Here is a 16,027-nt window from a genome sequence, read left to right on the forward strand (position 1 = left end):
GGCAAGTACTTTCGCACAGCACTGTATTTACATTTGGATAATAAGCCAGGGCAATGATATCAGACTCTCAATGGCCCTTGATGATGAGTATGATCAGAGCGCTAGAAACCGCTTCAGGACGTTAGGATAGAATTTATGCGCGCCTGCGTGTGTATGTGTGTGTGGACAGGCAGACTGTCAACATGGCATGTTGAGCTGGTAATGTCTGGTAAAGTGGCCTCTCCTTGGCTGCGTGGCCAAGTCAGCATAAAGGTTAATGGCTCATGATGAATGCCGTCATGCTCAGCTCCCTTGCCTGCGGATGCTGCATTGAGGTGCTGGTTATACGAATGCAGATATTTTTAAATGCAGAAACTTTTTTATCCGTTTACGTGTAAACCCGACATGTGCATAACATTTTTAAAACTTCATTGTAACAGGTGCGTTTTAGCCCCCTAAATTGTTTTTTTAAACTGAAGCTTTCAAATGTGTATTCCAAAACTGTTCATGTGTATATGAGGGACCAAAACCAATGTGTTTTCTAAAACATCCAGTTTTACTCAATGTGTAAGATTTTTTTTTTTTACTGCCCTTGCTTTACAGTTCTTTGAGATGTTTGTGTGTTCATTTCTGCAATTAGCGACCATGCGGAGGACAGGCAGGACACTCCTGGCGGATCGCGGCCCTCCTCCAGCAGGCCTAGCAGCAGAGCACACAGGTAAATAGACTGTATAATATTACATGCACTTTTCCTTTGAGCACTCAAAGCGCTTTGCACTATGCTTCACATTCTCCCATTCACACTCAGTTTCACACACTGGTGGCTGTGGCTGCCACGCAGGATACCACCCTGCCACCAGGAGCAACTAAAGTATTTTAAGCAACTGTAAGTGTCTTGCTCAAGAGCACATAGATGGGGTCAGGCACAGCAGGACTTGAACCTGCAACCTTCCTGTTGCTGCAGAGACTCCTCTTCCATCTGAGCCACCGCTGCCCATGGTGGCTTTTGCTTTTACATGAGCACAGTTACATTGCACACGGTATTCTGGTTTCAAACAGTATTCGGTTGAAAACCCAGCTCTGGAATATTGCCTTGACGTGTTGCATTACCTTACAATAGGCCTACATTACATTACATTATACTTTGCTAATACATTTATCTAAAGTGACTTACAGATATTACAAGGTACTGGTTACAGTCTCTGGAGCAATGTGGGGTTTAAAATCGGTCTGTTCCTCACATGTAACTACCCTCATCTCCATGCTGGCATCAGTTGCATTTTGTTGCTTATTTTTTACCCTCTATAGGGATCATCAAACCACCAACACCAGGGCATTTTATGAAGACATAAACATTTTTGTTTGCCATCGCCAATGTGTGTTGTGGTAACGTGTGACATCACTGTTGGCGTGAAGCTAGACTTTTTTGAATTTTGAAATGATACACCGCGTCAGTAAAATCCAGTAGTCACTAGAATGGAGGAGTGCGCACTTGGGGACGAAGCTTTCATACCAGTGTTCATGTCGCTAAGATTTGTTGTGGTAACGCCGGATTCCGTCACCCAATGGAATGGAGAATTGTTAAAATGTCTTAACACACCACGTTAGAAAATATGATCGAGGGAATCGATGGATCGGGTGCAATCTCTGCATTTCACCTATTTCATTGGTTCTGCAGCCAACGCTGTCAGGGCTGGGCAAGCAGCGTTTGAAATCGAGCGCCCGTAAGTTGCCATTTATGTCCCGTGTTGATGATCGAGCATGAAGGAATAAATAAAAGTAGGAAAAGAGTTTGTGACAGTTCTGGAGTCTGGTGGCTGACGTGAATAAGCTCACCACGTCATGCCCGTCGCTCAACCCACCCTTCTCTTTAGCCAAGAATCAAGTCATGCTGTAAGGTGGTTGAAATTCAACCATCGTTGAAAAGAAAGCTCGTCCATTTTCATTTCATTCTGCATACACTTGACAGGAACCGAAAAGGTCCCCCGCTGTCCAACGATGATTTTCGAATGTGGCGCGGGGCAGGCAGAGACAAGTGCAGTCAATGGGTAGACCACGCTGAGAATGATTATAAAGTGAACAGAATGTGACTGCTCACATCTACAAAATAAAATAAATCAAAGACCAAAAGGGCTGGAAAATGGAATAGTGTTGTGAAGGCTGCTAGGCGTGACACCATCGCTATGGCCGTGCGTAAAGCAGCGGAAATCATGCGTAAAGTCCGCATTTTATGGAGACAAACATTTTGGGTTTTGTTGCCGACACGTTGCCTGGTTTGTTGTGATGCTCATTGTCATGGAGCTAGAATGTTTTGAAAGAATACACCAGGGCGGCCAAACTTGGTAGCAACAATCAGTAGAACGTCAACAATATCTGCTGTGCACCATGGTAACACATTATGTTCTCATTCATTGTCATGGAGAAATGCTAAAATGTTGTGAAAAAATACATCGTATTGGAAAATGGAATGGATCGTGTGCAATCTCTGCGTGTTTGCCTAGGCCCCGTAAGCAGCGCTTGAAAATTGTGCGCACTGCAACAATTTGCCATTGTGGTAACACTTTATAATAAGTACCCCTTTTTAGGCATTACTTAAGGGTTAGTTAAGCCTTATTTTACCATTAGTTAACCCTTAGTGAATCACGAGTTAATCATTATGTAAGCATTATTTCTCATTTCCTAACTATTATCTACTACCGTTTAGGGGTGTGCAAAATAATCGTCATATCGATGCATCGCGATACTTACTCTCACGATACAATGCATCGATTCATGACAAGGTATCGTGATACTTATTTTCTCAATATGCTGCATGGATTGATGACAATTGATAATTTGATAACAATAAAATTCGATTTGCCACGGGTTATTTTGTTCAGTAGAGAATAGGTAATATTTCTGTTGCGATGTAAGTTCTCTCCCAGATGATAGAATGCTTAAATAGAATGAACTGACTTAAGAAAGCTACACAGCAACTGACAAATTAGCTGTATTTTACACATTTACTGAAGTAACTATCGCAATGCATCACATTAGTACATGAATCGCAATGCATCGTGATAGAATCGCATCGTGACATGTGTATCGTGATGCGCATCGAATCGTGAACCCTTTGCCAATACCCACCCCTACTACCGTTAGTAAATGGTTAGTGTGTGCTGATATAACGGTTCGCTAAGCAAAGTAAAGCCTTAAATAAGCCTTATTTTAACAATAGTTAACCCTTAGTAAATAACGAGTTAGTCGTTATGTATGTGTTATTCCTCATTTCTTAACTATTATCTACTACCATTAGTAAATGGTTAGTGTGTGCTGATGTAACGGTTCGCTAAGCAAAGTTAAACCTTAGTTAATGCTTAATTTTAACATTAATTAATCCTTAGTGAATCACGAGTAAATTGTCATGTATGTGTTATTTCTCATTTCTTAACCATTAACTAATACCGTTAGTAAATGGTTAGTGTGTGCTGATGTAACTACTCGCTAAACAAAATTAAGCATTAGTTAACCCTTAGTGAATCACGAGTCAGTCATTATGTATTTCTGTGAAATTATTAAGTACTGTTAATTAATCATTCGTCTATGGTGATTTAACCTTCTGATAAGCATTAGTAAACCATCATTAAAATGTCTGATAACCCACCTTTATTTATGAAAAAAAAACATTATCTCTTTGTTGTCTCCTACCACCTAACCATTAACAAGTACTATTAGGCATGTATGGTAATGGTTTGTAAACTCTTGCTTTAGCATCAGTGAAGTCTTATTTAACCCTTTTGTAATGGTTAGTGTGTGATGACTGGTAGCATGGCAAACAGTAGGCCTAGGCCTAAGTTGAGGCTCATGTGACTGCCCCTCATGGATGTTTCTGGACATTAACAAATGACTTGTTAAGCGTTGCTTATGCATTATCAAGGAATTACGAACCATTACTTAAGTATATCTGGGGAACTGATCTAAAGTGAAAACCTGTTATGGCTTTACAACACATTAACGAATGACTTGATAAGCATTGCTTATGCATTACCAAGAAGTTTCAACGCAATAATAATGCATATCTGGGGGACTTTTTAAGTGAAAACCTATCCATACTTTCCAAAACATTAACAAATGACTTGATAAGCATTGCTTGTGCACTATCAAGGATGTATAACCCATTACTTAAGTATATCTGGGGAACTGATCTAAAGTGAAAACCTTTCCATGCTTTCCATAACGTTAACAAATGACTTGATAAGCATTGCTTATGCATTACCAAGAAGTCACAACTCATTACTAACGCATATCTGGGGAACTGTTCTAAAGTGAAAACCTTTCCATGCTTTCCGAAACGTTAACAAATGACTTGATAAGCATTGCTTATGCATTATCAATGATGTATAACCAGTTACTTAAGTATATCTGGAGAACTTATCTAAAGTGAAAACCTTTCCATGCTTTACAAAACGTTAACAAATGATTTGTTAGGCATTGCTTATGCATTAACAAGAAGTTACAACTCACTACTTGCGCATATCTGGGGAACTTTTAAAGTGAAAACCTTTCCATGCTTTCCAAAACGTTAACAAATGACTTGTTAAGCATTGCTTATGCATTATCAAGGAGTTACAACTCATTACTTAAGTATATCTGGGGAACTGATCTAAAGTGAAAACCTTTCCATGCTTTACAAAACGTTAACGAATGATTTGTTAGGCATTGCTTATGCATTAACAAGAAGTTACAACTCACTACTTGCGCATATATGGGGAACTTTTAAATTGAAAACCTTTCCATGCTTTCCAAAACGTTAACAAATGACTTGTTAAGCATTGCTTACGCATTATCAAGGAGTTACAACTCATTACTTAAGTATATCTGGGGAACTGATCTAAAGTGAAAACCTTTCCATGCTTTACAAAACGTTAACAAATGATTTGTTAGGCATTGCTTATGCATTAACAAGAAGTAACAACTCACTACTTGCGCATATCTGGGGAACTTTTAAAGTGAAAACCTTTCCATGCTTTCCAAAACGTTAACAAATGACTTGTTAAGCATTGCTTATGCATTATCAAGGAGTTACAACTCATTACTTAGGTATATCTGAGGAACTGATCTAAAGTGAAAACCTTTCCATGCTTTACAAATCGTTAACAAATGATTTGTTAGGCATTGCTTATGCATTAACAAGAAGTTACAACTCACTACTTGCGCATATCTGGGGAACTTTTAAAGTGAAAACCTTTCCATGCTTTCCAAAACGTTAACAAATGACTTGATAAGCATTGCTTATGATGAAATAACACATACATAATGACTTACTCGTGATTCACTAAGGGTTAATTAATGTTAAAAATAAGGCTTAACTAAGGTTTAACTTTGCTTAGCGAACCGTTACATCAGCACACACTAACCATTTACTAACGGTAGTAGATAATAGTTAAGAACTGAGGAATAACACATACATAACGACTAACTCGTTATTTACTAAGGGTTAACTATTGTTAAAATAAGGCTTATTTAAGGCTTAACTTTGCTTAGCGAACCGTTATATCAGCACACACTAACCATTTACTAACGGTAGTAGATAATAGTTAGGAAATGAGAAATAATGCTTACATAATGATTAACTCGTGATTCACTAAGGGTTAACTAATGGTAAAATAAGGCTTAACTAACCCTTAAGTAATGCCTAAAAAGGGGTACTTATTATAAAGTGTTACCGCCATTTTTTGTTCAGTGTTCCTAATCGAGGATGGTCTATATCGCTCTGATGTGATAATCAGGCCACACAAAGCTATGATTGACTACGAAAATGGGTTTACAGTGCGCTGGCATGCGGTAAAACCAGAGACGATCTATATGCGCGTTCTACAGTGACCTAAGCACTGCAAAGAATAGGCCAGACATACTTGCTACTTGATGATACTTGTTTTTGTGACAATTGCCTCCATTTATTTTGCCTTAAACCAGAATTTTGGAAGGCCTACATTTGTGCCACTGCTCGCATTTTTTTGTTTAAGTTTCGTAACGAGGATTATCGCAACTGAAGACTTGATTTCTTCTACGTTGATACTTTATTTCGTTTGGTATAATTACGGACAATGCAAATAGCTGATTTTTGTGACATTCTGACATTTTTGGAAGGAATATAATCAAAATAGTCCTGCAGCCTGGGTTATTGTTCTGTGATGAGCTTTATTGAAGTTGCATGAAATAGGCCTACTGAACAGTGAACTGAAATTGAAAATAGGCTATAGGCTATGTCATTTTTACAGCAGTGTTGCTCGGGTGCTATGAGTTATTGTTTTGCATCTACGAGTAGGAAACGTTTGACGCCATGCCACTCACAGTGACCACATTAGGCTATTTCTCATTATGTAGGCAAAGGGTACAACAGTAGCCTATTGTTTGGTCTTTTTGTAGCCTGTATCCCCTCATGAAACTGTAACGTGCTTCACATAGAGTAGTGCCGTGATTTCAGCACCATGGACAGAGGGCGCTGCCACTCCATACTGGCGGCGCCCTCTGTCCATGGTGCTGAAATCTCGGCAGCGGACATGAAGGTCGTTACTCCATGGGCAAATGGCCTTTGTAATGGTATACAGACTGTTTTAGATAGGCCTATAAGATGCCACTCTCGTGTGAAAGCATAGGACAGATATCGCCCCCTGTTAATAATCGCAAATGCATGGCCACAGACAGCGCGGAGATATAGCTAGCATAGCCTATATATTTTTCAATTTCTTCTAATCTCGTAGAGGGCAAGACTCTCAAATATGCAATTTTTCCAAAGAGCCAACTTCAGAAGCCCACCAAGAAGAGGGTGTAAAATTGCCCTCCTCACCTAGACAAACCGCACTCAGAACAGTTTGATATGCTTAGTAGCCTAGATAAACGATAGACCCGCTGTCCATGTTTTTGAATAGGCCTACACTATGCACAAACGCAGTAAAAGACAATTTTCAATAGCCCAAATAACTCTCCACTTTTCCCAGCCTCTCTACCAAAATTGTTGCTAAGCCTACTGTACATCCACAAGCGAGAGCTGACCCAGAACTTTCATCTACTCGCTTTCATGTACTTGGTTAGATGTGGGTCTAGCGCAGCTAAGACCTGCCAGTCACCCTGATTTTGTTTTATTTACGGACGATGTAATCGCTCGTTGGTATGGAGAAATGCTGCTAAATTTTGGACTCCGGGATGTGTTGTGGTTACATGTGATGTCATGTGCCATTGCCATGGATAATGCTGTGTAAGAAAACACAGCGATGCGAAATATTTGGTATGGCGAGAGTGGAACGAGAGCGCATTTACAGAAAACTGAAGCGCTCTGGTTGCCAATGATTTGTTGTGGTAACACTCACTGGTTGGCATGGTAAAATGAATAGAATGGATAAACTGCTTTGCCATCACCAGTGTTTGTTGTAGCAACGTGATGTCACTGTTGGCATGAAGCTGGAATGATTTGAAAGAATAGGCCTACACCGCGTCAGTAAATTTCGGCAGTCACCAAGGCGCTCTTGGGGAAGAAGTCAGAGATTCTAGGAGTATTAGGCTATACTTTCACTCACTGTCACGGGAAACGCTAGAATGCATTGAAAGTGTACCAAATATGATAGAGGGAATCGACGAATCAGGTGCAACCTTTCCCGATGGCAACCGTAGGCTAGCCTACGTTCAGAGACCAGTACAGTCAACGAGTCGGCCTAGTCCCCGCTGTATAGCTGAGCTTTCTGAAACCTGGTAACCCGGTAGCACGACCAAAATTGACTATCTCCATAAAACGCGGTCTTGCCCTTTTTGAGTTTGAGTTTGCGTAGGCCTAGTTTATTTGTCACATGCAAAGCCATAACCAAGGTTAGGCCGACAGTTTGTAGTGGAATTACGGTTAAAGAATCTTTGGTTTTGCCACTTGCGATGTATTCTCCGTTATAGCACCTCGTATCGGAGCTTCGGGCACCGCGCAGCTGCTGCTTTGTAAAGCGACGAGTCGAACTCTTGCCCCGATCGACACATCTATGGACAATCTGACATATATGGACATTTTCTTTAGGCCTACTGCGTATTTATTTAATGTGTTTATTTATGTTAACATTGTAGTCTGATGATTTCTGCACGTTGTGGAGTTTTACCAGAACCGTAATTCCACTACAAGCTGTAGGCCTAACCTTGGTGTTGCATGTGACAAATAAACTAGGTCTACTCAAACTCAAACTCAAAAAATGACAAGACCGCGTTTTATGGAGATAGACAATTTTGGTTGTGTTGAGAGGTTCTATGCTGTCATCAACAAGTTGTGTTGTGGTAACGTGTGACGCACTACTGATTGTTATGGAGATAAAATGTTTTGAAAGAACTCATAGACATCGTGGCCAAACTCGGTCGCACCCATAGAAATAATACAATAGAATGGCCCATGAATGGAGCGGTCAATAGGAACGCTTGCGTCAGACAGGCCGCCATCTTGGAACATGGGAAGCGCCGCGGAGCGCTGCTTTGAAATGAATGAACGTCTATCGGAACCAAGCCAACATGCGGGATTAAATCCGCATAAATTGACATATTTGACTACCGGAGGTTTTTGTTTTTGTTTAATCCTGGTTCGTTACAAAATGTTAGTCATTTACTTACCCTGAAAAATTGATAGTTAAACCATTTTTTGTCAACATAGCCTACATTTACGCTCAACTAATTAGGCCTACCTTTTTCCCATTCATACCAGCTGTACGAGACTTCCTGATGAACAGGGCATAGCCTACCTCGAAAACGTTTACATGGGGGAAAATTAAACATACACATTTCACAAGCAAATAAGTAGGCCTACATTATACTTGGACAAAATGTACAATGAATCATTAGTTTCTTCATTCCCGTCTGTAAAAAGCGTCAGCTAAGAAGAGCAATGTAATGTAATCTAATGTATGAGTGTATAGCCTACCGTTGTAGGCTATTGGTTACGTTATGGACACTATCTAAATTAGGCTACATTACACTTGAATGTGCCATCCTTGTAAAGGGCCTACACGAATGCAATATTTGCACAAGTCACAACAGTGAAGGCTGGTTTATTGTTTGGTGCCTTATAATATTTGAGGGCTGCACTAACCAAGCTACAGCACCGTTGTGTCTTATTTCTGGACATCTCCAATAAGACCAGCAATAAGCCCTATGGGCCCAGTTTCAACAATGTGATCACAGGTTAAATCCATAGTTTCCTGAAACCCTTTGATCCTATTCAGCATGTTTACAAATCTACACACATGAAATAAATATTACATAGGCCTACACAGGGTTGGTGAGGTTACTTTTGAAATGTAAAAAGCTAAATATGTTATCAGTAATGTAATCCCATTACCATAATATTTAAGCAATGCAACAGATTGCTGTGACTACTTTATTCCCAAATATTTACAATGGTTTCAGTGAATCGTTAAAAAACAAAAAAAATAGGAAAGCTTAAAGTTTAACTCCAGCCAATTTCAACATGCTCCCACTAAATAATAATAAAAACAACATCTTGATTTATTCCCCAAAACATCCAAAAGGTTATGCAAAATCAAACAACTAGCAAACAGCGATAAACAAAATCTGCCCCCATTAGAATAGCTCAGATCCCGGAAAGGGCTGAGCCGAAAATGTAATTGGCTGGAGTTATCCTTTAAGCAGAGTTTGACAATGAAAGTACACACTCAGCAAGTCCTGACCACACTTCAATTTATTGAAAAAAGACAACTATATACACAATCAACATTAGAACCCCGCCACCACCATCCATTAACCAGGTTACTTCAGACATTTCGACGGTAGGGTCACAGGGATGTTGATGTGACGTGCTTTAAAATCAGTTGACGTTGTTGTGGAGGTGTGCCCTCCCTGTTGATATTGGTCAAACCTCCTGCTGTTAGAGTGGTCATCTTAGGATGGTGGGCCAGGTGTGTTAGAGCACGTATGCCCCCTCATCCCTGGTTTTTGTTCACAGGGATGAGGGGGCATACATGCCGTCACACACCTGGACCACCATCCAAAAAGGATAACTCAGTAGGAAGTGTGACCAACCTGTCAATATTGACAGGGAGGGCACACCTCCATAACAACATCAGCTCATTTCAAAGCACATGACACATCAACCTCCCTGTGACCCTACCGTCGAAACATATCTGGTAAAATCCAGAAGAACAGCCTCTGAAGACCTCATTTACCCACCTTTCCTCAGGGGAAGATATCTACCTGATCAGGAAATTAGCTAGAAATATGCTCAAGGCTTACGGTCCTATCATCAGTCCCTTTGGAACATTTAAATGGCAACATATTGTTGATCTGAATAATGTTCAGGATCCTGAGGGTCTTCATGCAGCAAAAACAAGGTGATCAGAAGGCATGTTGACTTCGATGGCCAGAAGATGAAGGTGTCTGTGGCAGCTCAAACATTGCGTTGATCTGTGGCACTGGCGCTCACTGTGCTGAAGGACGCAGGATATCAGCAGTTCACAGCCTGTTCTCCAACTGCTGAGCATTTAAAAAACATTCACATTTTTAAAAACATGCCAAACAGTGACATCAACACAGCAAAACTGAGGGCCTCACATGTTTGTTTCAACAAGCTTATTTTTCGGTCTGTTTTCAAGTAAAACACCCTTGATCTGATAATGGGCCACTTGGTCAAGCTGGTTATCTAGGTGAAACAGTGGTACAAAAAGTAAAAGCAAAGAAACCCTGCCACAGATTCCCTCCAACATAGGTTTGACCTCTCCAAGTAACTGGCTGTGACTCAATATCAGATCAAGAAAATGTCTGTAAAATACTTGTATTGGTAAGAGTTTACAACTAGGTTTTAGGCCTCAAAATTCTAGTTCTACAATTCTAGTGAGTTTTTGGAGGACTGGCGTTCATTTAAGAGTGACATGACTAACTGAGCATTTTTACTTGAAAATAGACAAAAATACGCTTATTGAAATGTACGGGGCCATCAGTTGTGCCGTGTTGACGTCAGGTGGATAGACAGCTGACATTGCTGTTGGACAACAGCTAGAATTATATTTTTTGTTAAGCACATCTACATGTGTTCATGCACAGTTGCGATGCCCTCCATGTAAATACAAAATGAAAATCCACGAAAAATACAGAGAATGCATAAATGAAAAGGTTCGCTTCATTAATACAATTGAAGATTCCAACATAAAACACTAAAAACATCAGAAATCAAATAAGAAAAGTTACCAAGTGTCTGTAGCCCGTCAACTCAATGCTGACTGGAGGGTCACAAACGCAGACAGTCACCCCATGCCCTCCATGAAGAATGGAACACAGGACTGGAACTACCCTAATAAAAGTTCAAAACAAAACATTAGGAGCCAATATGCATATTATTTACTCAGTTAAAACACAGTACAGTAATCCTTAATTATATGTATGACAGGGGGATCAAGTGATGGTGGCAAATGGCTGCAGCAAGAGAGTGGTAAGAACTTCACAAGTCATGCTTTAAAACGTCCTAGTCAGTCATGCGACTCAGAACAAGTCAAATGATTCAGGGCCCTCATTTATCAAGCGCATCAAACGTGCCTAAATCTATGCACACCCCAGACCATGAGTGCATTGCAATATGCGACCTTGCCTCCTCCACTTGCGCTTGCCTCCTCGTCCCGCCTCCTGGCCCCTCCTCTGTGGAGAAAACGATAAAGTTTCCCAGCTGTCAGCCTAGCCACAACAACTTTTGAGGGACTGTTTTTCATTCACCATCCCACTTGCAAATGAGAAAAAGACTCTACAATTGAGCTTTTGCAAGATATTGAAATATAATGCTGTTGTCAGTGATGTCATCATGACATATTACTTCCTGGTACGAGGAGAGAAGCAAGTGGAGGAGGCAAGGTCGCATATTGCAACGCACGCCATGCGTGCACCATCCTCCTGTTGAAAGCACCTCCACCTCCAGACAGTGTTGCCAGATATATGATGATTATCGTATTTGTACCATAATTGTCAATTTTGTCCTCACTGATCAAAAAAGCATGATGTACAATCATTTCAGAGTTGTAATTCAGTTCATTTTGATGCCTTGAAACAACAATTTGGGTCTAGTACGATAATCTCCTCCCAGTCCCCAAAAATGATAATTTTGAGGTTTTGGTAGATAATTCAGCATTTTCCAGCTGGCAACACTGAACCCAGATCCCCACATGGGCAAACACAGTATGACACCATCAAGGTTATCTACTTATAAATGCATACATGATGTTCCTTAGTAGAGCCTGAAAGAACAACTCATGATTAATTATGAGATATCATGCAACTAATTGTTTGACTAACCTTGGACAAGTGTTTGGGGAAGTTGAAGTTGAAATTGATGGCTCTCTCAGCCGAACAGTTTGCTCAGGAGGTAAGTGGCAGCATCAGATCAGCGTTGTTTTGGCACAAACCTCTCTCTCTCTCTTCAAAGCCAGAGCCCATGCCCGCCTCCTCCTTCTTTTGGGCCATCTGCACAGAACAAGTTGTAGTAGCAATAACCTTATCAACTTTATCCTTCCAGTGCAAAGCAGAATAGCAACATTTGGTGCGAGATGTGTACATGATCCTTATGTTTGTGTAACCACGTTAATTACGTGGCGCTTTCTTGAAAACAAAACTTACCAACAGGGTATAGGCACATGAAAGACATGTTTAATTGAAGGTGTTAGCGTAAATTGTACAACTGAGGTTTAGGGAACGCTGTTGTTGACATGTTGCAACAAGCACTGTAACAAGCACGCCTGACAAACTTAAGTTATCCTTGCCGTGTTTTAGTCACTTTTATTCTTCCCTGAATGGCTTTTTAAACAATGAACAAACATGTGGACATCATAGTACATAAAAACAATATTTGATATTCAAGCGTACATCAACTGAGGCACGTACGGAATGTCCGTTGCAACAAACACGGTTGCAACTAGTTAGCTAACTTTAAATGTATTAGTTCTATGGGTCGCAGCAATCACAATAACGCAACCAACGCGTTCTCGTGGACAAGTTTTGCTGTGGTAGCAACACATGATGTTATCATTCATTGTCATGGAGAATTGCCAAGATGTTTCGAAAGAATACACCATGTTGGAAAATATGGTAGATTGAATGATGGATCGTGCGCAATCCCCTCGTTTTACCAGTTGTACCCACTGCCTACAATTTGTCATTTTGCCCATTACACGCCCGAAACGTTCGTGGGCGAATAAACAAAGAACAAATCTGAAGGATGCTGTTCTTCGCTTCCTTCATTCATAAATTTCATGTGTCATTGCCATGGAGAATGTTTTGTAAGAACACACAGCGGTGCGAAATATTTGGTGCAGTGCTAAATATTTGGTACGGCGATAAGTGGAATGAGAGCGCATTTTATTAAAAAACTGAAGCGTTCCAGTTGCCAATGATTTGTTGTGGTTACACTCACTGGTTGGCATGGTAAAGTGAATAGAATGTTTTGAAAGAATTATTGCTTTGCCATCACCAATGTTTGTTGTGGTAACGTGTGATGTCACTGTTGGCATGAAGCTGGAATGATTTGAAAGAATAAATCGCGTCAGTAAATTTCGTTAGCGGCGCTCTTGGGGACGAAGATTTAATTTTGCTGAGATTTGTTGTGTCAAGGCCAAGGCCCCAAGCAGCGCTTGGAAGTTGTGCCCACTGCCTTGTCATGTTTTCCCTCTGTGTTCCTGATGTAGCGATGAATTGATGGCCCATATAACCTTCAGGCGACGCAAAGCAGTAGCCTATGCATGATTGATTACTTCAGTTACGAAAATGGGCCTACACGTAGGTGGACAGTGTACTGGAATGTAGGCTAAAAAGTCAGTTGCGTCAAAAACAAATGACACCATGGGTGCCTCAAACTTTGCAGTCTGTAGAAGGAGAATGCATTTCATCAGAGCGGAAGCTTTATGCCCGCATGTGTTGATTTTGGTTGCGCACATAGGCACATATATTTTTTAACTTGACTTGTTCGGTTTTCGAAGGAGAAACGCCAGAATATGAAACGATACAAGTTTAGTTTGAATACATCACTCATTGTTTTTGGCAAAGTCGCTATAAGCACAGTGTTCCAGTGTTAAAAATAGGTGTTGGGGTTTCCAATTGTGTTTGTAGGCCTGCCCTTGACTAGCTGCGCAAGGCCCCCATGTCAGCGAACGGATTTCGCTGCTTTCCTCTTTTTGGTTAATGTGGGTCTAGCGCACCTACCTGTCAGTCACTCTGATTTATTTTGGTTAAGGACGATGTCATCGCTCGTTGGTTTGGAGAAATGCTTGCTACATTTTGGGGGGACTCTGGGATGTGTTGTGGTAACATGTGATGTCATGTGTCATTGCCATGGACTATGTTTTATAAGAATACACAGCGGTGCGAAATATTTAGTACGGCGATAGGTGGGACGAGAGCGCATTTTACTAAAAACTAAAGCGTTCCAGTTGCCAATGATTTGTTGTGGTGATACTCACTGGTTGGCATAGTAAAATTAATAGAATGTTTTGAAGTAATACACTCATTGACAGTAAATAGAATGGACGCCAAATCAACGCTATTTGCCATTCAACGCTTTGAAGCCAGATTTGGGAACATTCCAACTTACATTCCACCTTAGCAACGCCAAACGCAGGTGCTGATTGGACAACAACAAGACTTCTAACGGTCAATCAAACCATGTTCTGATGCTCATTGGTCAATTTAACTTTTAATATCTCTCTAAAATAAAACATCACCACAAAAAATCACCACCCTGGTAAGTTGGAGAGCAAGGGGACCTACTAGTTGAGCGAAAAATGATCCCCCTGGAGTGGCATTTAAGGGAGATACAGGGTTTTATGTCTCTCATAGGAATGAATGGGATTTGGCCATTTTTTGGTCTTTTTGGGTCCAACCTTGGCTCCAACTTGGCTTCAACAATGAAATAGAATTTTGGCCTCCATTCTATTTACTCTCAATGAATACACTGCTTTGCCATCACCAATGTTTGTTGTGGCAACGTGTGATGTCATTGTTGGCATGAAGCTGGAATGACTTGAAAGAATACACCGTGTCAGTAAATTTCGGTAGCGGCAGTCACTACGAACCAAGTCGCTGTGGGGGACGAAGCTTTCATGACTTCACTGTCACGGGAAATGCTAGAATACATTGAAAGATACACCATGATAGAGGGAATCGACGGATCATCGGGCGCAACCTGTCCCGATGGCAACCCATGCGATGCAGGCAGAGACCAGTACAGGCAACGAGTTGGCCGAAGTCCCCGCTGTAGGCCTATGATCTTTCTGAAACCTGGTAACCCAGTAGCACGTCGTTCGTTAGACCTATTTAAACGAATTCTTCGCAAAAAAAGTTAAGTTTCGAAAAGTCATCGTACCGAGAATGAAGGTAACAGAATGTGATGGAGCGTAGGCTAACCCAGAGACATAATTTTGCATACCATACTACGGAAGACTAAAAAAAATGGTTAAGAGACAAAAAAAATAGGTTTGAAAAACGGAAGGGCTGTCACAGAGATTATTTAAGTATATATCTCTCTACTCTCTCTGGCTGTCAGGCCGCCAGGCGCGGCGCCATCAGCAGCCTGAAAATGGCAAGGCCGGTTTTTATGGAGACAGGACATTTGGGTTGTGTTGGGAAGTTCTACGTTGTCATCAACAAGGTTTGTTGTGGTAACGTGCGATGCACTAGGCTACTCATTGTCATGGAGTTAGAATGTTTTGAAAGAACACATTGGTGGCCAAACGCGGTAGCAGCAATCACGAGAACGCAACCAACGCGTTCTCGTGGACAAGATTTGCTGTGGTAACAACACATGATGTTATCATTCATTGTCATGGAGAATTGCCAAGATGTTGGATACACCATGTTGAAAAATATGGTAGATGGAATGATTGATGGTGCGCAATCTCCCCGTTTTACCAATAGGCTACCCTGGTTCCGAAGTAGTAGGTTTGTTGCCCCGAAGAGCATTGAGCTCTGCTTTTCCTCACCTACATGCCCATGTTAAAAAAAATACTTGCGTGATCGCAGGATATATCAAAAACGAATGGCTATGGATATGGGCAGAATC

General features: G+C 40.9%; 1 protein-coding gene and 1 long non-coding RNA gene across 2 annotated transcripts in view; one reads left to right on the plus strand and one right to left on the minus strand.

Moving 5' to 3' along the window:
• Nucleotides 1-16,027, plus strand: part of armc3 (armadillo repeat containing 3) — a 33,373-nt gene that overhangs the window by 13,835 nt on the left and 3,511 nt on the right. Inside the window, exon 14 of the mRNA XM_063207367.1 lies at nucleotides 620-697. Coding sequence (XP_063063437.1) covers nucleotides 620-697 — 78 coding nt within the window. The remainder of the gene's footprint in view (nucleotides 1-619; nucleotides 698-16,027) is intronic.
• Nucleotides 9,662-12,734, minus strand: LOC134455978 (uncharacterized). The gene is made up of 3 exons (XR_010036215.1): nucleotides 12,274-12,734; nucleotides 11,182-11,284; nucleotides 9,662-10,470 (listed from the first exon to the last, which is right to left on the minus strand). It is a non-coding gene; the product is annotated as an uncharacterized LOC134455978 (long non-coding RNA).

Source organism: Engraulis encrasicolus, chromosome 9, assembly GCF_034702125.1.
Source record: "Engraulis encrasicolus isolate BLACKSEA-1 chromosome 9, IST_EnEncr_1.0, whole genome shotgun sequence".
NCBI classification, from domain to species: domain Eukaryota; kingdom Metazoa; phylum Chordata; class Actinopteri; order Clupeiformes; family Engraulidae; genus Engraulis; species Engraulis encrasicolus.